General features: G+C 35.2%; 1 protein-coding gene across 9 annotated transcripts; it reads right to left on the minus strand.

Annotated features, from left to right (window-relative positions):
• Window positions 1–2,806: 2,806 nt before the first annotated feature.
• Window positions 2,807–19,663, minus strand: LOC106095840 (luc7-like protein 3). Of its 9 annotated transcripts, none has more exons than XR_009398773.1 (8): window positions 19,488–19,663; window positions 17,785–17,808; window positions 16,870–17,723; window positions 9,501–9,556; window positions 9,307–9,437; window positions 9,160–9,190; window positions 8,416–8,883; window positions 2,807–3,276 (listed from the first exon to the last, which is right to left on the minus strand). XR_009398773.1 is itself a non-coding variant. In XM_013263241.2 (6 exons), the coding sequence occupies exons 1-5, from the start codon at window positions 19,563–19,565 to the stop codon at window positions 9,337–9,339; spliced, it is 1,113 nt and encodes a 370-aa protein (XP_013118695.2). In that variant the 5' UTR covers window positions 19,566–19,663; the 3' UTR covers window positions 2,807–3,276; window positions 9,307–9,336. The 9 variants fall into 9 exon arrangements, 1 of the variants encoding a protein (XP_013118695.2); XR_009398772.1 differs by having other exon boundaries at window positions 8,416–8,512; window positions 8,717–8,883; window positions 9,160–9,437; XR_009398769.1 differs by having other exon boundaries at window positions 8,416–8,650; window positions 8,717–8,883; window positions 9,160–9,437.
• Between the last annotated feature and the right edge of the window lie 4,999 nt (window positions 19,664–24,662).

The raw sequence follows: 24,662 nt of genomic DNA on the forward strand, positions 1-24,662 counted from the left end.
GTGTGAATCTGCCTGTTTAAGTAGAGCTCAGAAGGTGTCTTGCCATTTTTAAGTGGGGTTGGTCGATATCGAAAAATATTTTCCATACCTTGTTGCGTTTTGGGCGAGGATCATCTTTCAATGCTTTTAATCGCTGTTACAAAGTCTGCACATTTCGCTCGGCTAAACCGTTAATGGATGTCCTGCGCCGCAATTCTGTAACTCATAACGAAAATCGTTTATAGCACGTTTACATCGAAATTTTTATGATCTGGATTTAACTAAATCTAAAAACAAGTCCTGTCCTGTCCGTTTACACTGCGATTTTGGGGTTTTAAGTGACATACACAAGCGAACATGTGCATATCACACACACTCATACACAACTCTTGAAAACAGTTGCATATTTTGGTACTTTTATAGTTTATTCTGCCATGAAATCGGGTTTCTTTGGGATTTAAAAATAAAACTTAAAAAAGAGGAATTTATTTTCGTGTGGTAAAACCTGCAAGAAGACAGGATTTAGCAATTAAATCTCAAAAAGGCCATAAAACCGGATTTATACCATGTTTCCACTTGGAGCAAATCCGGATTTGCGTCGTGATTTCGGAAATCTCGTGCTTTGCAACGAGGTTTCCCATACATCTTCAGTGTGAGCAAATCTACTTATTTGAGGAGATTGTTGTTATTTGAGAGATTTGTTGCAAAATCTCCTTCAAATTCAAATGCAATACTGCGTTTGCTTTGAATACCGGTTATTAATGGGATTTTTGGGCAGCACTTTTTCTTACATCTGACAATTTCTTATTGAAATTATAAAATTTAGTAGCAATTAATAAAATTGCTGACCGCAATGTATATGCTTTACATCATAAAAATGCTAATCACAAAACCCTGTCAAAAACGTCACTGTTGACTAATAAAAACTCCTTAAATCGTAGTGGAACAGGATTTGGAGATTATCTCAAATGAGGTGGATTTGGACTTAAGTGGAAATATGGTTTTAGTGGCCAATGTAAACGTACTTTTAGTTAAATATGTTGACAAGAAAAATCGTTTGCACTAAAGATTATGTAGGTAACGATTATGATTATAGATAACGGTTTCTGTTAACGAGGAATTATACGTCGTTAACAGAAATCGTTATCTATTTTTTCCCTCTGGAAATTCTACCCAAAAAAAACGAAAAAAAAATCAAAAAAACATCACAAATCTAAATAAAATGTATACAATTATTTAGAAAAAGGGCCAGTTTTTCGTAAACAACTTTTGCAGAAGTTGTTTACGTTTTTCACAGTTGAAAACACATATTTTTCACGGTTATTTTTTTAAAAACTCTAAAAAATCTCAATGATACTTTTAAGAAAAAATTTTTATAAGTAATAACGGATTGTCCTACTAAATGAAATCAACAAGTTTGTTTGCGTCAAAATCTAGTATCTAAAAAAAGTAATCACTAAAAAATATTGCGAAAAACAAACATAGTACCAGCCATAAGAAACACACGCGACCACGCCTATTTATTGATTGTACACACTCGAATCCGGAATGTTTTAAGAAAAACAAGAGACTCAAGCCAATATAAATTTCTTTCATTTCTTTCGTTGAAGTAAACACCAAATAATTTGGCATAGTTTAGTTGACGATATTCAATTTGTGATGATTTTAATTATGTCGATTATCGTTAAAAGTGGCTACTGAATGCCAAATTAGTTAACTTTGTTATCGCTGTTATCGCTTTTTAACTAAATGATTTCCGTTAAAACACTTTACTGAATTACAGTAATGTAGTCTTGATTTTGGAGGTGTAAATTTGACGTCAGCACAAGATATGCACTCACGTACATGCTTCTTTATTTCTTCATCTATTGACTTGCAATAGATATATCTGCGTGCCAGCTGTTTCATTCTGGTTACTCCGATATGAGTTTTGTGCAACTTATCATTGCTGAATTATTTAAAAGGTTGGCTCACTCCTACAACAACATAAAAACCATAGGGTGAAATCTCCATCTTGCCATCAAGCTGATCAACATTTTGCCAACTCAAACAAAGAAATGTGTATGCGTGTGTGTGTACGTATGCAGAAAGTGTGCATACGTGAGCAGAGTATTTGCGAGAAAGAAGCTAACAACAAAGAGGATGCAAACAAAAATCTGACATTTTAATACCGTCAAATCTGGCCGGCTGTTGTCAACTGTTTGCGTGAGACCACCTTCTTAAATCCGCTTTGGCACTTCTTCTAATTAAAGCACGGAAAACGGAAAAAATTTAAAAATATCTGAGGGGGATTACATTGAAGGGGACAAGATAGTTATTGATGAATAAATATATACTTTTTAAAATTTTTAAAATAACGGTTATTTTTGATCAGACCTCGTACTGTTGGTTTCATTACTTCGATGAGTGGAAGGACGACGTTAGTATTACTTTGAAGGGGATAGGATAGTTATCGATGAGTGGAAGGACGACGTTAGTATTACTTTGAAGGAGATAGGATAGTTATTGATGAATAAATAAATACGTTTTGAAAAAGACATAAAATAATGGTTATTTTTTGTCAGACCTCGAGTCATACATACTTTGAGATTTTAACAACTTTAGACCCTATATGTAGTTTCCTTTTGCTATTTATTTATCTAATTAATCCGGACCCAAGTGGGTTATTTGTTGATTGAAACTAAAACATAATACAGATTACCACATTTTGAAAAGATATTTAAATATATAAATAATACAAATTTTAATATTTATTTAACAGAAAAAGCAAACTACTTTTATTTTGCTTCGTGTCCTGCAATGCATTTCAAATTAATGAAAACAATGGTTGGTGGAAATTAATACATTATTTATGACGTTTTATTTTTTAAAAATTATTTAAATCATGAAGGCTTCGGCAATAAATTGATAGACATACATGTAGATTTTGATATCGATAATATATACTCAAATTAAACGCATAATTGAGGGGAAAAACTAGAAAACGTAAGCAATCACCTTAAGACTTGGGAAGCTAAGTTTATCCTCTCCACTTACAGAAATGCACTTGCAGGTGGTATTTAAATCGTTATTGTTTGTTTGGATAAGATCTTCTTGTTCATATTATTATTTGTGGTACAATGTTACCTGTAAGTAGCGATCGATAGTTGCAAGTTGGTTTTCATTATTTTTGTGTGTGAATTTTTGGGGTCTTGGAGCGGTTTATCGGTTGCAGGAAAATTGTGTGATCACTTCGTTTGCCGCTCTCCATTTCTTACTATCTTTCCTTCCATGGTGCTTCCTTACGGCGAATCGAAACTAAAAATTTTATAAATTGTGGTAAGTACTGGGTATTACAGTAGATCTACAATATACAATGAAATAGGATATTACTGTTGTAACAAATGTGGATTTGTCCTTGGGAAATTAATAGATTGGCAGATTAAAATTAAATGCAAAAACATTGATAGCTCAGAGAATGCAAAAGGTGTGGCAGGCATCCTAGGCCAACGAAGAAGAAGAGTTTGAACCAGGGCTGCAGGGCTGGTGTCGGAGTCGAACAAAAATATTTTTTAGGAACAAAAATAGTCTGCTTGTGTGTTGTTGACCTTTTTAAATTTCTTTAATTTTTTTATTGTTTCGGCTATAAGTCCATTAAAACAAACAATTGATGTTTATTTTATTATGCGATATTTCAGTTCACTCCTCCACAATTAACCGAAAAGTAATGCATTACATCCTCCAACCGAAATATTGGAAAATAAAATAATATTCATTTTGTCTTTCCGTTGGCAACACATCGAAATATCCATTTCTGAACCTACAATGTATATATATATATATTCTTGATCCCACTGCTGCAACAACATGATCCGACAATATTAGCTTCGGACATCGGAGCGCCTTTTCAATCCATTGTTTCAAATTTCGGCGAAATCGAATAATAAATTCGATGGGTTCGATACTCACAAGATGTCTTGGTCTGTCGCTACTGTGGTAGAACTGGCAAAATATCGATGGCACTATCGATATTTAATTTTTTGACTAAATATCTATTGATATTTTTCCGATGGATACTATCGGAGAAGTTAATTTATTTGCAAAATTAAACAAAAACAAGCGATGCGACACTAAATGTATCCTTAAAGATGCATTGCGCCAATAGAGAGCGCAATTTACATCCGATTAGGTTAACATCTTGTACAATGATTTCTCTCATGACTTCCACTTGACTTTATTAATCTTGGTTTTATTTGTTCTATGCATTGATATTGCTTCTATATAAATCGATCTCCTGAGTTTTAGTTCGCTTGAAATTAATGATAGTATCGATATTTATTATTAAACCTATCGAAAATATCGAATGTTGCGACTATCGATAGTTTGCCAGCTCTATACTGTGGTATCATCATCGACTTAAAATTAATGCTTGCTCTTTAGGAGTTGAGGAGGCTGCATCTCCCAGATCGTAATTGAGCCACGTATGTATGTGTGTGTTTGTTGAAAGCTGGTCTATATGACAGATATATCTAAAATATAGTCCGAAAAGTACCGTATTTGGCAAGGGACTTAGTAAAGCTCATCATTTATAATAATAGCAAAATCGGATAATAATTGCGTCTTTATATGCTAAAGACCCTAAATCTGTAGGTCGCTGTTTATGACAGCTGTGTCTTAATATGGGCTGACTTCCAAAATGTTTGATTGTTTGTATTCAAAATGCCGCGGTACTAAATTATTACATGTTATACTAGACCTGTCACGTACTTTTCCAGTAAAAATTTGCAGGAGAGTAAGAACAGCCTTTAGTCTCTTTTGTTATTTATATGAATTAAACAGCTGTTTGATGCTGCAAGTTTCTCCTGGGAAAAACAACAGTAGAAATTTGCAAGTAATTTGCACGCACTTTCCCGTTCTATTCTGCTGGCAAATAAAGTACGCGAACGACTTCCAGTAACTGTTTGTGCAAGTTTGCGCAAACTTCTTAGTACACGAACACACTTAATATTGCAAAATGTAGCGGTTAAGTATTTTTAATGGAACAAAAAAGCAAACAAGCATCAATTTGATTGTTGACGCTTTAACATTTTTTTGCTTTTGCGCACATACAATGGATAACAAATGGCCGGGTAACAAATTTAAACATGTTTTGTTAACATTTTTCATGTATTTAACACTTATTTGATATTTTTATTTAATATTTAATAAGAATAAACTGTGTATTGCATTCAGCATGTTTAATATCGTACATGTTAACGAAGCCCACAGTTGCTTTGTTTCGGTACTTTCGGCACACGGCAGTAGGACGGTAGCCAAACTTTGCATTAATTAATTTTTAAAGGCTGTTGTACAATAGCTGATAGTAACTGACAGACACACAGACGGACAGATAGGGCAGACACATGGTCATCGTGAAATCGTCTTAGCATTTTATGATTGTCAAGGCTCGCATACCGTTCTACTGTGGTGTTTAAATTTCGTACACCGAGCAATTGTGGGTTTTGTTTATATGTACGATATAATGAATGCAATACGTATGTAGTTTATTTTAATTGTTAAAAAGTTGTAAATATATATAAAAAAATTACAAAAACATGCCTAAATTTGTCAACCGACCATTTTTCTTCGTCCTTTGTTATCCAAAAAAAAAAAAATGTCAAAGCATCAACAATCGAACTGATGCTTGGTTGCTTTTTGTTGCGTTAAAAATACTTTACCGATACATTTTGAAATAGTACGTGTATACAATGTAAAAATTTAGTATTCGAATACAATGCAACTAACATTTTGAATATATATTGTTGTTGTTGTCTTAGTGTGTCTTCCACTGAGGCGGCAGCCCTTGCCGATGAAGAACTCCACCGGGTCAATCCGGTATGTACAACCGGCTGCCATGGGATTGGGAAACACTATACAATGTTCAAATACAAAGCAACTAACATTTTGAACATATATTGTGTATGGCCGGATTTTGCAAACGGAAGGACATACGAATCCCGCCTAATGTGTATTTTAATTCAATAAACACACATATATTCCGGGTTGGAGTTGAAAAAAAAATCAAATTCGATGTCAGGGTCAAGCTAAATATGCTCGACTACTCAGCCTTGGTGACCTTTGAAAATTCAGTTCTTCTTATTGGCTAACTGCAAAGTAAGTTGAATCTGAATATTCACTGTTGTCTAATTTCATTTCATATGATTTTTATACCCTCCACCATAGGATGGGGGTATACTAATTTCGTCACTCTGTTTGTAACTCCTCGAAATATTCGTCTTAGACCCCATAAAGTAAATATATTCTTGATCGTCATGACATTTTAAGTCGATCTAGCCAGAGTAAGGAGTAAAGCTAGCTGCTTGAAATTTTGCACAAATACTTCTTATTAGTGTAGGTCGATTGGGATTGTAAATGGGCCATATCGGTCCACGTTTTGATATAGCTGCCATATAAACCGATCTGGGATCTTGACTTCTTGAGCCGCTAGAGGTCACAATTCTTATCCGATTTGGCTGAAATTTTGGATTTTTATTATAACCTCCAACAACTATGCTATGCCAAGTATGCTTTAAATCGGTCCATAACCTGATATAGCTGCCATAACCGATCTTGAATCTTGACGTTTAAAATCACTAGGTGGCGCAATTCTTATCTTATTTGGCTGAAATTTAGCATGAGGTGTTTTGGTATGACTTCTAACAACTGTGCCAAATCTGGTTCAAATCGATCCATAACCTGATTTAGCTGCTATTTAAACCGGTCAGGGATCTTGACTTCTTGAGCCTCCAGAGGGCGTAATTATTGTCCAATTTGGCTAAAATTTTGTGCAACATGACCTTCAACATATGAGTCAAATAAGGTCCGAATCGATCTATAGTCTGATACAGGTCCCATATAAACTGCAATTCTTAATCGAATTGGCTGAAATTTTAGCCATTGAATCTTGACGTATAAAGCCACTAGGTGGCGCAATTCTTATCTTATTTGACTGAAATTTAGCATGAGGTGTTTTGGTATGACTTCTAACAACTGTGCCAAATCTGGTTCAAATCGATTCATAACCAGATTTATCTGCTATTTAAACCGGTCTGGGATCTTGACTTCTTGAGCCTCCAGACGGAGTAGTTATTATCCAATTTGGCTAAAATTTTGTGTGACATGACCTTCAAAATATATGTCAAATATGGCCCGAATCGATCTATAGCCTGGCACAGATCCCATATAAACCACAATTTTTACTCGAATTGGCTGAAATTTTACGCAATGAATACTACTACGGTCTCCAACATTTAAATCAATTATGGTCCGAATCTGACCATAACTTGATATAGCTCCAATATTATAGCAATTCTTTTCTTTTATCGTTTGTTTGCCCAAAAATAGATATCAGGAAAAGAACTCGACAAATGCGATCTATGGTGGAGGGTATATAAGATTCGGCTCGGCCGAACTTAGTACGCTTCTACTTGTAATTAATGTAATAAGGCCAGCAGGCTCATCGGCGAGGTAATTCGGTGGAATTAATGGCGTAGAAATTAGAGGAGTGGTGAAGGCAAACATGAAATAAAGCGAACGTTTTTAAATGGGTGTTTTGGCGGTTACACCATCAATCATCATCATAGAAACTACAATGGTTCACTTTAGAATAGAGGTAATGACAATCTTTTGTGTGAAATTGCTACTTCTAACGACATTTAGGCACGCAAACTTTTGTTTTACAAATCTATTGCCATGTTGATGGTGACAATTATTTTGACCGGCCAATCTATTAACTTATTGCAACTTGTCGGCAAGTGTGCATTGTAATTTGCATAAAATATTCTTATTTATTTTTAGAGTTAAAATGACTTAAAATATATCGTGTTACCTTCATAGCGGTGTAGTGGTAGATATTTTGTACATACTCAAAATTCTGTTTTTCATTTCTCTCACAAATAATTTGTTTCCCTCAGAGTAATCAAAAAAAATTTAACTTTTGAACCGGTATTCACAAAACTTAATGTAGATTTGAAATAGGTTTATCGGCTAGATTTCCTTTATAGAACTGGCAAAAAAACCAATTTTAAGACTTCATTTAGTTTTGAGAATAAGGCCGTTTTTCCTTCTCTCAACACTCAAACAGCTAAATTTCTTCAAAAATTTGAAAATATTAAAATATAAGTTAAGCATTTAATTACCTTGTGGTTAGAGTGGCATTGGGCTTTAGGTTCGTATTTTGTTTTACATATGTATGTATGTAGGTTGTGTAAGAAGTGGGTGGCTTGATTTATATTGCGATGAGCGAAATCATCATGGGTAAAAAGTAAATTGTATACTTGAAAATAATGAAACAGTTTAGTTAAACTGTAAATACAGCAGCTGACACGTGTATATATTAATTAAGTAATAGTAGTAGTAGTAGTAGTTGTTGTTGTTGTAGTCGATTTTTCAAAGAATTATTTAAATTGGATAATGTACCTGGGTGCTTCGGTTCATGGAAAAACGGACTGTATTTATTGGTAGGAGGGCGAGGAGGAGGGATATTTCATAGAATTTTTTGGAGAAGAGTTTACACCTTTAAATAAAAACATTATTCAAAAGCAAACATTAGCAATCAAGTACCTGCTGAGCGGAGCTGAGACTGTAGAAACCAAACAACCACTATATCAGAGTTCTATGTTTGCAAAAGCTCTGGCCTGGACTTCTTCTTTATCTTGGAAATTAACGCGCATTTGTTTAGAAACCAAACAAGTCATTAGTACAAAGTAATTAAATATACCTGGATATTTTGTAGGCTGATTGTCAGGTTTATCTGTTTGTATACATATGCAGGTATGTACTTAGAATGCATAGGAACTTCTTGGACCTGTAATAACTGATTTCCTGTTCCAATTATAAAAGGAGCCATTGTTAATGCTCTGCATAGACCAGCCATATTAATTGAAACTACAAAAATTCAGCACATTTATAATTATTGCCTATCCGAACTACTTGTTTTCTATATAGGTATGTATGTATGTATCTGTTTGCTTTGTTTTATTTTTTCTTCAATTTACTTTCTTTGTTAGAAATTCTGCAGTCGAATGAATAACATTGACTATAGACCTAAACATGCACTATTTCAGACAATGCATTTTTGTACTATGTACTTGAACTTGAATGTTATGCCTGTGTAAAAGGAAGAATATATTGAATATTGTATAATTATATGTTTACACTCACCTTCGGCTGTGTGTAAGATCGATATTCTTTTCTGGGATATTAGATTATTAAATGTTATTTTGTTTGCTTATATTGATTGATTGATTTTATGACTTGTTTTCAAATCATATTGATATATATTTGGTTATAAAGATAAGGGAAGTGTACCTCAGATGTTTGAATCTTGTCCACCCGAACTTAGTAATGACTACGGCTCCGACTGCGACTATAACGACGATCATCATGGTGATCATGACGATGACGTGAATGAGAACGACGACGGTGAGATTTGTGGTGACCTATGAAAATAAATTTGTATTATAAAAATTAAGTCGAGTATCCGAAAATCTGATGCAACTTACGACGATGTCGGTCACTTTCATGTCGACTGCGGCGGTCACGATCAACATCACGCTCGCTGAAATATTTAGTACAAAAATTATTACATAAATAGCGATAATTAGAAATTAAATTTATATGTCTATGGTGCAGAAACATATGCAAGTACATATATATTCCTAGCGACAATCACTCAAATATGTGTATTTTAATGAAGTAAAACACTGCTAGCTAATTATCAATCAATTAGCATCTGATATTGTTGAAATTGGCACTTATGCATCAAATGTGCACGTGTACATGGATTGACAATTGTATTGTACATTAGTTGACAACCCTGCCATAAGGATATATACAGAGAAAACATAGACCTATATTTGACCGCTTAAAAACTTTTCAAACCTCTTAAATTGCTTTAAAATTTTTTGACATAGAAATTCGATTTTCTTTTGTATCACGGCAAGTGATATGTTGACAAGGCATACTTTGAACATAATTTTTAATTGTACGGATTAAATTGTTATTTAATAGTATAAATTTGAGAATGAGTCAAATATATGACACAAAGTACAGCTAGTCACTGAAGTTTCTGTGTGCGCTGCAATAACTGAATTAAAAAAGCTAAACGCCAACGTAACAAGAATAACAGGAAGAATGAAATTGTATTTTGCCGCCGATACGAACTACTGCTTGTTGGTGGACAACATATTAATAGCACTCTTTCGTATAGAAAAATAAATCATTCCTTTTCATTTCCATTTGCATCTCCGATTATTGAGCTCGTCTCGAAAGAGAAACAAACAGAAATTGTACAAATTTAATGATCTTCGCCCTAACAGGCAAAAAAAAACTAGATTAAAGAAAAATTCGGCAGAGCCCGGCCAGGACTCGAATTTTGGCACACGGAACAACAGCGAGAGCCATTGCCGTTGTCTTAGCGATCGAAGCCATCAATACAACTTCCAACAGATGCGCAAAATCATGTGTAGTACGGAAGAAGTGTAATTTGTCATAGAAAGAATGTCTGTCATTACACAAAAATACATGCATTGGGAAAAGTACAGCTAATAAGCAGGGTTGTCGAGCTTGGTTAATGTGGTAATTGTATCATAGATGCGTTTTCGCTATGAAAACGTTGTACCAACGCATGGCCCTTGAAGCCATCACACCTAATGTGGTTGAAAAGTCCTTCAACCAAAGACGAAACGCAGTGGTTGGCCACATCAACCACCCATAGTGGTTGGTGTGGCTTTGGCTTTCCTTTTCCATTTGCATCTCCGATCATTGAGCTCGTCTCGAAAGAGAAACAAACAGAAATCATTTTTATTTAAATGCCCGAAGTGTGCAGGAAAAAGAATAAATATTGTCGAAGTTATTACTGACTTCAAATATAACGTCCCTGATGAATTCAATGATCAGTTTAAAGTCTTCAAATCTTCAATTGAAAGTCAGTTCGAAACCTTCAAACTGGATCTGCACAAGAAAGTTGATGACATTGAGCGGCGCATGGAAGCATCAATCAAGTCAAACCAAATTGACTTCAACGTTCGAATGAAAAAACTAAAGGAAAGTATTGCCAACTGTCTGGTGTTAACTAGACAGTTGGAATCATCACACAACACTGTAATATCCGAGACACAAACCCATATTGATGTTCTGCAAAGGCGGTTAAACAGGGCAGATATTGTTATCAATGGGTTACCAGATGGAATACTGGATCTAAGGATGACCATTATAAAAATCGCTTCATTATGTAATATCGAACTTCATCCATCCATCATTCAGCACAGTTGCTACATGGCACAGGCCAAATCAGTATTGCTCAAGTTGAACTCTATTTACACCAGAGATTTGATCTTGGCAAATTATTATAGCAGTGGTCTAATGCGCTTTTTGGCTTTTCTCGGTGATGATGTTGCGGGCAGGGTATATTTAAATGACCTTTTACATCAAGAGGCATCCAATTTATTGTACCTTTGCCGGAAGTTAAGGAGACCGAAAAAAATTCGGCATTTAAACTTATTAATGGTGATTTATCTAAAGTTTTGTTTAATATGTCCAATGGTACTAGGAGAACACTTAACATCTATAATTATTACGACCACCTGAACTATGATGAGGATTTGTTGTGTGATACTATTTCCTCTGTGGATTTTCCAACATCTATTCAACAGGAGATATTGATGAAGAGTTGCGCATTTTTATGAGCGGGATTGAAGCAATTCATACTGTTTTTCCTAGGAGGAGAACTAGATTGTATACGAATAATCGTGTTGATGACTTAAATCAGAGATTTATAAACAACCAGCTGGATGTTATAGGTGACATTAGTTCTTTTCTTTCTTCGTTACCGGCGAACAAGGGGTTTTCCTTTACTTGTATAACCAGTGAGGACCTATTTTCTGCATTTTCGTTCATAAAATCAAATGCCCCTGGAAATAATGGTTTTCCTCTTAAATTCTACAGGATTGTTTTACCTTTCGTTTCTGAGCACTTTCTTCATTTAGTTAACACTCTCATTATGACGACCAGATTCCCCAAAGGAGTGGAAGACTACTAGTATTAATCCTATAAAGAAAAAGTCAATTCCAACGAATATAGACCCATCGCACTTCTTCCTATTTTGTCCAAGGAGGTTGAGTATGTTTTAAAGAAACAGCTCGTTGATTACCTGGAACGTTGCAGATTGCTTTCTGACTCTCAATGTGGTTTCCGGAGTCAGAGGAGCACATCTATGCTACTTTTGGCATTAACTGACCCCATTAGAGAGAATTTTTCTTATGATAAAATATGCTTTCTGCTATCGTTGGATTTGAAAAAGGCTTTCGATCGCGTTGACCACTTTCTCTTGGTCAAAAAACTTCATCGGCTCGGTCTAGATGTTTTGCTCATACCTTTTTGGCAGATCACAATATGTGCAGGTCCATGGGGATCGGTCGAATATTTTGCCAGTAAGAAGCGGAGTCCCTCTGGGCTCCATTCTTGGGTCACTTCTTTTCTTAATTGTTATTAATGACCTCTCTATGACACATTATGTTCGCCCTTTTCTTATGCCGATGATGTGCAGTTGCTGTTCCGGGGTGATATTCATAATATTGATGTTCTACAAGCCAAGATTGATTTCGTAACAAGGTCGTTACATAATTGGATGAGTTCCAACAGCTTATCTGTTGATGCTTCTAAGACTAAGACTTTACTTTTCTCTGCTCATCCCGGTATTCAACTGAATTTGACTAATAATGGTAAGGCATTGATTTTGTACATAGTCTGAAATGCTTGGGTGTCATCATTGATGTTATACTCTCATTTGATAACGTAGCTGGTCAAACTAATGCAGCACTTCGCCAGCTATACAACTGTGATCCAATGTTAACACTCCTATTCAAGGAGAGACTTGTGCATGCTTTGATAATGCCGCATATTCTTTATATAATGCCGCATAGCCCTCAGAGGGCTTAAACTTGCAGTAAACCGAGTAGTTGTTATCTGTATTCAGTGCGTCGCTATACCCATATTTCTCCTTATGTTGAGCGATTTTTTGGATGGTCCATCCTAAAGTTTATTGATTTCAATGTCTGATATTTTTCCACAAAATATTCAAAGCGCAATCACCCCGTTTCCTTGTAAGTTTTGGTCGTACGCAACGATATCAGATTATCATTCCTAAGGCCAAAGGTTATGTGAACAAATCATTTCAAATTAGAATTGCCAGATTATAGAACTCTCTTCCTAATAATTTAAAAGATTTCTCGATATCAGATAACACCTATCGAAAAAGAATACTCCGTTTTTTGGCAACACCAATAAAATACATTTTTTTATTTATGCAAAAATATCCATTATTTTCTTTTATTAAATTGGTAAAAATGTTATTTGAGAGAAGGGTCAACTTACAAATATATTGGTTAATTGGGTTAATAACTACATTAATTGGATCTTTGAGCCCGCTCTGTGCCCCGTAAATCATAAAAAGTCAATCTATTCAAATACCTCGTATTCCTATTTGTGGCCTAAGAGGGCTCCACAATACGTCGCCCACGCCCCCTTAACATAAACTGCCTTAAAAGTCTTCACATTCAAGTTTATTGATAGCACTCCTCTAACTCTTACACTCAAGACGTCTACCCTTTCATTCCCCTTTACTCCACTATGGGTTGGTTGTTGTTGTTACAACATGCTGCTACAACAACCAAATTGATGCGGATTTTGCATTCTCAGAGAAGGCAATAACTCCAAGACAGAGCGTGACTTCACCATCTTTGTTGTTATTTCACTATAGGACAACTAACTGTCCATAAAAACGTTCACCGTTCGATGGTGGTCTGCAAGATTTTTTAAAATATTACGATATCATGTTCAGAGAAGGCGTCAATTGCCTCCTTACACTTTAAATCGTAAAATCTCAATCTGAGTCAACAGCTTGAAAATTGGCTAAAAATTGGAAAGCAGAGTACACTAATGTACTGAAACAACCACATCAATCATCGTAAATATGGCACAAAAAACTGGTCCGGGGTTTGAGAAGCCTATTTGGTTGAAGTGGTTCCAAAATAGGTCTAAGAATAGAAAATTGTCGAAATATATATACTTCTTAAATTTGTATCGTGTTTGACAGAAATTTCGTACGTACAGTACACTTATGATCTTTACAGCAAAAAATTATGCTGGTGAACTCAGCGCGATTTAACTTGTTTCGTATTCATTTTATTATGATGTTAAACAAGGGTGAAGCCTTTTCACATTAAACATTAGTTTATGAATGGAAAAATAGGCTATTATATATTTGTGAATACAAAACCAGTAAGGAAAGGCAAAAACCGGGCGGTGCCGACTTTATAATACCCTACACCTACCCTATAGGTACAAAGTGGGAGCTATATCTAATTCTGAACCAATTTTGATCGACCCCGCCCGATGTTTTCAGATGGGTTATTAAACAATTCGTATCACATTTCGAGCAAATATGTTCAGACTGTAATAACTACGGTTCAAAAATGACAACATTATTGCAAATTACCCAAAATTTCATAATGTGGTACTCGTCGAGAAAAGCGTTGTGCAAAATGTTGGCAAATGCTCTTACAGTGGCTCTAGAAGAGAAAATCGGGTGATATACATATATGACATCTATATCTAAATCTGAACCGATTTCTATAAAACTCATCTATAATGTCGAGAAATAAGAGAAAATCCTTCTTGCCATATTTCGAGAGAATCGATTAACAAATGACCATTTGATTGCATTATTACTGCAAATCGGACGAGAATATCTATATGAGAGCTGTCTAAATCTTAACCGATTTCGAGCAAACTTTATAGACATTGTGGAAGTCGTCGAGGAAAGCATTGTACAAAATTTTGGGAAGATTGGTCAATCGGGCGATATATATGTATGAGAGCTATATGTAAATCTGAAACAAATTCCATGAAATTTACGAGTAATATCGAGAGTCATTAAAAAATCCTTCCTGCCTTATATCGAGAGAATCGGGTAAAAAAATTCCCTTGTTTTGCATTATTACTGCAAATCGGACGAGAAAATGGGATAAAACGATTTCTATGATATTCGCTTGTAATGTCGGGAGTCATAAGAAAATCCTTCCTGCCAAATTTCGAGAAAATCGGTTAACAAATGACCATTTTATTGCAGTATTACTGCAAATCGGACGATGCTATATCTAAATCTGAACAGATTTTTTCCAATTTCAATAAGCTTCGTCTCTAGGCCGAATAACATGCCCATACCAAATTTGAAGACGATCGGATGAAAATTGCCAAATGAAGTTTGCACACAAATTAACATAGACAGACGGACAGATAGACAGACGGACATAGCTAAATCGAATCAGATTCGATCGGTATGCTTATCAATGGGTCTATCTCCTCCTTTTGGGTGTTACAAACTAATTCACTAAGTTATAATACCCTTTACCACAGTAGTGGTGTAGGGTATAAAAATCACATTTTACCCATTTCTGGTTTATAGACCTTTTTAAAAAAAAGGAATTACAAAGTTTGGATCCTATTTCCAACAAAAATTTCAAAACGAACCGTTAAAAATGCATTAAACGGTCCACATTTAGTTGAATGAAGTTAACTGACATAATTTCTGTAGTACAAATAATAAATTTCTACAAAAATAACTCTGAAGTTGCTGTCACCATACACCAACATATGCCATTGTTCTTACCTAGATACATACTAAAACTTTTTGTTTCATACTCAACAATTGAATTGTATTGATCTAAAGCGATCTTCGAGCTTGAGTTTGTTTTTAACTTTGTACAGGTTATGAGTCTATGCCAATGCTAGAGGGATCAATTGTTGCTGTCTGTTTACTTCAAAATTAAAAAGTGCCCATGAACATTCCGTTAAGGAACAGGGACAAACTTCTCACATAGCAATGAGTGTTGACCGAATGAAGTAATAAGCTCAATGACAAGGGGCCTCCTCTTAATAACCGAGTCTGAACGTCGTACCGCAGTGAGAGTACTCTTTAGGGAGAATTTATTGTGTTTATTCCAAAATTGAATTTTATATTCATGCGCATGGATTCTGCAAGCTTTTCTTCATTAACAATTATTGTGAAATTGATGGTGTTTTACCCGATTGGCAAGAATCATGGCTGACCCAAAATTATTATTCCCAAAGTTGAACTTCCCTATACCGAGAAAAAATTGAAAACAACTTTTTTCAATCATTTTCACCTATTTTAACCTTCTCTATAGCAAATACTTTTACTTTTCTAATCTCTCTACAGCGAATTTTTTGGCAAATTCTTTTTGTTGAAGTTCGCACAACAAACAGGTGGAACAATAAGAAACTCATTTAATGTTGATTATTAACGCACAAGCAGACAACCACAAAATAAAAATTTTAGGCAAATACGTTACATTTGCATTGAGTACTATGCCTAGTTTCTCGTATACATCCAGCAAGGTTTGTGTTTGCTTTACGTGTTCAAAAAACAAACAAAACAGTGGAGTGTAAAATAGTATAAATTTAAAATACTTTTTGTAGTGGCATGAAGACTGATCAGAGTAGAGTAAAAATTGCTCGACACTGCAGCCTTGTTGTACCCAAGGCTGCAACAAACTTTTTGGGGAGAAGTTTTTACATGGGATAGTAAATCATTAATATCGCCAGCATTAAAAGGGAATAACCACTGCTGAAAAATTTTTCGGATTTTCTTGCTAGGAGTCAAATCTAGGCGATCATGAGGCAAATCACAGGCGGACATGCTAACCTTTGCGCTACGGCAACCTCAAATATTTGTTAAAATTTATTTTACAGAAATAGGGATGTTATTGACAGACTGATCTAAGGACAGTGCATGATAAGACGAAGACAATTTTTAGAAGTTAAGTTATGATTTGGCAAATTTTTACTTACCGTCTTTTGTCAAAACCACGATATGACTGGGGGCGGTCTTCTCGCAATCTCCGATCGTCATCATTAACCCTATCCTTTTGTCTTCTTAGATGTATTTCTTCAACTGCCTTTCGTAACTTCGAATATCCCAAATGTTGTTTGCCCATCAAATGGTCCTCAATTCGTTGCTGGGCATCGCCTACAATTAGAAAAGCTCCACAAACTTCGCATACCTCCATTTGTTTTTCCGGTAGGTGGCCTAATTCCACCCAGGCTCTGTTATTTTGTGTCGTCGCATTTGAAGAAGTCTCGTCGTCATCATTCTTGATGTGGGACTCTTTATTGGATTTCTCAATACTATCAGAGTCGATGGCGTTAGAAGTTGGTGATGATGTCGCATCAATATCAGTATCCAAATTCACTGTTTTCTCCTCTGTTTCAGTATTTTCTTGCTGCGACATAAGTACGTCCTTTTCATCCTTAAGCTGCTCGCATAATATCATCAAATCTTTGGCCTGATCGACATCACCTCTTGTGCCAGCTTCCTCTGCTTCTGCCAGTAGTTTCTTAATGCGGGCATTAAGGTTGTTCAATTGTTCGCGCGTACGCGAATAGTGGGATGACGTGGTTTGGTCTTTCTGAATAAGAGCTAGACGTTGTTTGCCTTTGAGAATCTTTCGGTCCACATCGTTAAGCATGGAGTTACAGAAATATAGAAACTCATCCTCATATTGCTTTTTTGTGGCAGAGGGCTTAGCCTTTTCATATTGCCGTTTTGCTTCTTCATCGTGAATTCGATCACAAGGGCCAAGATCAGCCCTTGTATTTACAAACAATTCATGTGGACAAAATTGAACCAGAAAGTACTGACAAAGCTGTATGGGAAGAATGCAAGAATTCGCCAGTTTCCGTGCTAAAATATACAAAAGTACTTACGTCTGGATCCTCCCAACTCACATTCTGTAAAAGAAAAGAAATTTATATTTAGTAGTGCGTAGCTATAAATGTGTCTTCTAAAATGATTTCGTGTTATCCTTAGCCAACGAATCTAAAACTTTATGCGTTAGTTACTCTAATAAACATATAAACAAAACTGTACAGTGGGAGGCAAAACCGAGTGGATGTTTCACTTTTGCATTTATTTCGAATATTAAAAATTTAAAATAGAGCAAAATCTTAGTGTATTGACTAATAGCCTGTTTGTCTATATCGAAACGAATTTTTGCGTCTAATTCAAGAGATCGCCTAAACGGCAATTTGAGCAAAACAGGAAGTATTTTGATGTGTAGATAGATTCGTCAGTGTCAAAAAGGCAAATAACTCTTTGGAAGTAAATATCGAAATATTCGTTCGCCTGAGACTATTTTTCGACATCGACATACAGGCTATTAAAGTAAAGTTCGAGGCATTGAGTTTTAATCAATACACTTAGATCTACCCACACAAGCCGAGTAGTAAAAACAACATTAATAATGATCAAAATCAAAAACTTTTTGTAGTCGAATACTGTATAAAAATAATAGAAAAGTCCCTGCAAAACATAGTAAATAAAATTGGCACATGCACTCAGTTTTGATACTTAGTTAGCATGTGTTGTCATGTCTTCCATCAATTTCAGAGTTATCTGTTACAAAAAATTATTTTAATAGATGAAATTTTATTAATTTTTTTTTGCATTTCAAAGGGACCATCCGAACTTTGTAATTAATTTTTTTCCACATTAAAATTGTTTTTGATAAACATATTATATAAATGTGATTTCCCCGACTAGAGACATGTTTTTGCGCAATGCATGAGTTTTCAAGCGATAAACTAACATATGATGCGACATTATATTATAACCGAATCGCATGTTTAACATAATATTTGCTTTATGGGTAAGTTTGGATCGTAAGGGCATAGTGTGTTAAGAGTATTTCTTTCGAAATGATTGACAATTAAAAAATTATGACAAATAACGCAATATATGGAGCCTTTTAAAGTTTTGTTATGCCAGAGGCTTACACCTAGGAAACCATCAAAAGAAACATGTAGATATGGGACCGTTTGTGCTGTGTAATATGAACCCCTATGCTTCTTGGAAGTCAAACCGACCGATGCGAGAACATGATGCTCATTGGTTATTTATAGGCACCAATGTCATATCGAGTATCATCGGCTCTCAGTATTTAAGCAAGCGCTGGACCGCCCGGCCTCTCCACTCTATACTGCTGATTGTCCGCGACTGCAGTTGCAGCTACTCCGTTTCAAGCATTCCACTATTCGCAACCTATGGACGTTTCTAGAGTTATGCAGGATACAATAGGTTCGACATGTCACATCTTTTACAGCCCACTTTGATTGAGTTACCGAGGAATGAACAAAATCCTCGAAAGCATTTCATTTCGATATAAATATACAAAAAAAAAAAGACTTGAGATTACCGAGATATATATATATAAAGAGTAAAACTCTATTTGTGGGTAACATTAGGATGGGCCTGTGATAACAAGGATAAATATATAACTGAATGGCATGATTTCCTTCACGAGTGTTCGGTTTTACATTGATTTCATTACAGAATCCCAGAATATGTGATTATCTCAATCAATAAAACTTGAGAACGAGGGCATTCTTTCGTTGCTATCAATCATAATTACCTTGGGCGCTTCAGATGGGTGCAGATTTCTATTCCTTCCCATCAATTCGTCTAACATTTGTCGAGCTGCATCAACCATTTTTGGATTGTTTTAAAAAAACCCCTAGCTTTGCTGATTAAATGTGTTTATTATTTTATTGAAGAATAGGTATACATGGTTACCCATTCATGCTATGACCAAAATACTACAACCTACTTATCGTAAGGTAAAAAGACGCGAATTGTCTGATTAGTTACAGTATCGTAAAGCCATAAGGAAATAGCATGGTACAATAAAGAGATAGTAGTACAAAAAACTACCCGAAACTATTTTGAAAATGCCTTAATCCTAAAAGACTGTATGTACCGCTGGCGAAATTTTCGTTACCATAAGAAATGCATCGACATATCCTAGACGAAATTTTCGTTACCGGAACCCTTGTCGAAACAATTAAAAGTGGTCTCATTTGTATAACAACCGCAAATCATATGGTGCAATCCGCCATCTTGTCACTAAGCCGGTCGATGTTTTGCCAATGTACTTAAAGAAATTTGTGTGCGTGTGTGTATACGTGTGCGTACATGAGCAGAGAATATGCGAGAAGAAAGATAACAACAAATAGAATGCAAACAAAAATCTACCATCATATTACCGTCAAACCGTGATTTGTTTACGATTTATTGATAATAATTATGTTAATATGTTAATAATAATGATGACATGGGACGTTGCTCAATGAAACGTCAAAATTGGCTGTGTTGTCAAAAATCTTTATAGCCCCTGGGCTACTCAAAAATTATTCACCACACTTAACGTCATATTTTTACTATCCCTACAACTTTGCTACGTAGGGGGGTTTTTACATTAGTGAGAAAAAATGTTCATTTTGCTGTGCCAATCGAACATTTTTTCTAACACTGACAAATTTTGGCGTTTGTCAAAAATCAAAAGTAAACAAGATGTGCGCTCCACATACAGGAACAAAGCAGAAAATAATAATGATTTGCGTAATGAATATTTTTCAAAAATATTTTCCTAAAATTGGCCATTTTGTTTTATTTATTTATTTCAGTCTATGGAAATACAAATCCTTACAGACTACTGCTTAATAATAAATTAATTCTAAAATACTTTTAAAATCATTGACACTAATTGCAGAAATCCACATTTGCTAATTTAGATATGTTGTTAAACTCTCTAAGTGATCTAACAATCGGTTCATTCATACCATACCATTCATGGGTCGGAACGTTAATTATTTCAAATTCCCTTAATCAACGAGGGGGCACATTAAAAGAGAATAAACTTAATAGATTAGCACAGTTTATATATTCACAAACAATTTTGTACAAAAACAAAATGGGTTGAAAGCTTCTACGATTCGATAATGTTGGGAGATGAATTAGTATACACCTTGACTCATAGGCTGGAATTGGATGATCAAAATGCAATGCGTACAAGGGAAAATTTATAAATTTACGTTGCACTCTTTCAATTCTACCAATTGATAATTGAGACAAAGGGTTCCAAATGATTGGTGCGTATTCTAATTTAGAGCGGGCAAAATATATACACACATAGCCCATAAAGTCTGCGTTCACCTGACAAACTTTTATGATTGGTTAAAGAACACAAAATAAAATTATTAATCAAATCAACTCTTTTACATATATTTTTTCTTCATATTCCTAACATTAAAAAACAAAATTCTAATTTTAGCGGATTTCAAATAAAAATCTTTAGACAAAAAAAAATCAATCACAACTACAACTTTACTCTTCTGGCACATATTACGCAACGCTGACAGGTCGGTTCCAAGATTTAGAAAGAACGTTCATCGACAAAGTCGGTAAACAGCATGTCCTTAAGTCCTACGCCGGTAACGTTGTTACGTCGTTACAACTATACAACTCTGTGCCTGTTGCACAGATGGCAAACCCTGTTGTACGTCCTACGCTCATGTATAGGTTGTGCCACTGAAAATCACAATTGTGAATGACCATAAAATAGAAAATGTCAAAAGAAAATAAAAAGGACACACGAAATGACAACACAACAGCCGCCAAATAAATAAAAATATACAAAGGTATTTATAGATATAGTGGTCGTTACAAGGGATCGATTAAACAATTTAAAATCACAGCTAGTAAACTCATAAAAGTACCGATTAAAAGACTCAGCTTTAGGAAACGACAAAAAATTTCAAATTAACTTCAAGAGGAGTGTGATGGACATTCGGGACAGAGAAGGGATGATCACATGAATATACGTCAAACTTTATATTTTCACTGACGAAAAACAGATCTAAAATTCTATAACAAGCATTGAAGTAGTAATTGATTTGGCGATCAATGGACAAAAAAAGTGTCAATCAAATTAATTTCAATATCAGAATTAACTTTTGTAGCAGACATGAAACAACTATCTGGAAACGTTGTCCAAACTATATCATTTAAATTAAAATCACCAAAAATAGCAAGCTCTTTATGTCTATACAAGGCGGCAATGTCTGATATATTATGAATATGAGCATCATAAGTAGAATAACAACTGTTAAGCTGAGTATTGTGTTCAGTTTTTTAAGCGGAATGCTGTCATACTCCATACGAAAAAAAAAACGTCGGCAAAACATTGCCTGAAAATCAGCGGAAAGGTAGTACTCTGTTTATAGTGAGGACATTTCTTTATTTCTGTTGATGCCTTTGAAAAACCTTAAGGGACGAGCTTTTACATCTGAAGGCCACATTGCTGAATTAAACACTTTATCATACAGACTTGCTGTTTCGCCAAGTTTGAAAATGACTCTTGATAATTCCTCAATATTACCATCCTTTTTAATGAGTTTACGACAAAGGAGGTGACTCTGATTAACTTCAGCACGTAACTCAATATTTGCTTTTCAGTAACACTTGGTTTGAACGCAGAAATCATTATTGTTATTTTCACATCATGCGAATTAGCAAACTCACCACATGAATTAGGAAAAGCAACAGCATCAACTGTTATATTAGATGGTTGACAACTAGCTTCGTAAGCAACAACAACTTTCCTTTTCACCATGCTTTAGTGCGGCGTTACTGCGTTCCGCCTCATTAATAAGCGGGATGTGCGGCATTGAAACATTATCTGCAGAAGCATCCCGTTGAGACAGTGTTGACCGAATTTACTCTCGGATAACCACCAACTGCTACTTCATCTGCAATTCCGTTTAAAGGCATATTCATAGATGCCCTTAACTCTCTCACTTCAAGTGAGAGCAAGCTAACTGCGCTAACCAGATCATTGGACGTTTGTATACATTTGTCACAATTGTGTACAATGTTTTTATATTTTTTTAGTACCGTATAAGCTGGCTGTTCATCAATGCCCGAATAAAATATATGACATGAAATTATGGACTTAGACCTATTTAGCATGCGCAGAGATGGGTTTCCACCGGTTAAATACTCAACGCTTGAGTATTTATGGGGTAAATACCCAATAAACACCTTTTTTGGGTATTTATAATTTTGCAGATATCTTGGGTATAAATACATTTTCCAAACATTTTTTGATGATTTCCTATTCTTTGTATATAGACTGGACCTTTTGATCTCATAAGATCGGATTTTAGTTATATTTAGCCGCTATCTAGACCCAGGATTCACTAATAGAAGGTTAGGTCACTTGCGCAAACATAAAGTGGATAGGAGAAATTGTTAAAAGAGAATAAGTTGACATCCTCAATGCCAAATACTGCCAAAAATTAAAAAAAATTGTGTGTTGGCTGATCGCTTGGTTAACCTTATTCAGTGAAGCCTGGTATATACCGATCTCCAGACTTAAAGTCTTGAGGCAATAAATTAGTCATTTTTCATCCGATTTCTAAGAAATTTGGCACAGTGAGTTCTGGTAGAACCCTATCCATTTCTGTGAAGTGTGGTTCAGATCGGACTATATTTGGATATAGCTGCCCTATAGACCGACCACCCGAACTCCCGATATAGGGTATTGAAGCCATTAATGATCCGTTTATTACCCGAATTCGATGAATTTGTCACAGACAGTTCTGTTAGAACCCTACAGTTGACAGTAATGGTCAACTGTATATGACTTTCATATAGACCGATCTCCAGATATAAGAGTATTGAGCCCATAAAAGGAGCATTTTTCATCTGACTTTTAGGGCCCATACCCCAAACCGGACATAGTAGCTGACTTTTGCAATAAGGGATTTAAATAAAAGGTATTTGAGATTAAGAAACATATTTGATATCCAATTTTGAGGCCAATGGGGTTCAAATAAATTATATTTGAGAGTAGAGCAAGATGCTGATATATTTTCAGGGCTAAATGTTTGGGCTACCACCTCACTCCCCAAAACACCCCATATTTACCGACCATGTCAATGTGGGGCTCAAATGAAAGGTATTGGGGAGTAGAGCACGAAATTGATACTCACTTTTGGGACCAATTTTCTGGGTGTCTACCCTTTCCCCAAAAACACCCCACAAACAGCAATTATTTACCGACCATCGCAATATGGGGCTCAAATAAAGGTATTTGGGAGTATAATACGAATCGGATATCCCAAAGTGGGGCCATGTATTTGGGGCACCCAAATAGTAAAAGCTTACCGACCATGGTAATATGTGGCTCAAATGAAAGGTATTTGAGATTTGAATGCGAGTTTGATAAACAATTTTAGGGTCAAGTGTTTGGGGGACGCCTCATGCCACTAACTCCCACCGTAAGACCAATGGCAATATGGAGTTTAGAAAAATGGTTTTTGAGGGAGATGGAGAGGGAGGTTTTTGTCTGGAGGACCACCTCACCCCAGAAAACATCCCTTAATTGGACATACATATTAACCGATCTTGGCAATGTGGGCCGCAAATGAATGATATTTGGGAGTAGAAAGAAAGAAAGGCATTTATGTATATTGTTATACTGTTTCTCAAGCAATATACATATACTATCTTCATAGCATGGTATTTAACTAAAAGCTCTTTAATTGTCAAAAATAAATATTCAAAGGATAATTTTGATCCATATAAAGTGAAAGAAGGCGCAACGGAGTGGGCCCTGTCCAGCTAGTATATATATAAAATTATTGTGTAGGTTGAAAATGTCGAAACTCTTAAATATTTTTTACCAATTTCCTGGAAAAATTCAATACTGCCAAGCTTGTTCTGTTTTAAAAACTTACCTTTAGAT

This window comes from Stomoxys calcitrans, chromosome 1 (assembly GCF_963082655.1).
Source record: "Stomoxys calcitrans chromosome 1, idStoCalc2.1, whole genome shotgun sequence".
Classification (NCBI taxonomy): domain Eukaryota; kingdom Metazoa; phylum Arthropoda; class Insecta; order Diptera; family Muscidae; genus Stomoxys; species Stomoxys calcitrans.

Coding starts and splice junctions, on each gene's coding strand:
- LOC106095840 (XM_013263241.2), bottom strand. CDS start 19,565: ATGGTTGATGCAGCTCGACAAATGTTAGACGAATTGATGGGAAGGAAT. Junction 9,557..16,869: donor CGTGGTTTTGACAAAAGACG/GTAAGTAAAAAT, acceptor TAAATATTTCAG/CGAGCGTGATGTTGATCGTG. Junction 9,438..9,500: donor TGAAAGTGACCGACATCGTC/GTAAGTTGCATC, acceptor TTATTTTCATAG/GTCACCACAAATCTCACCGT.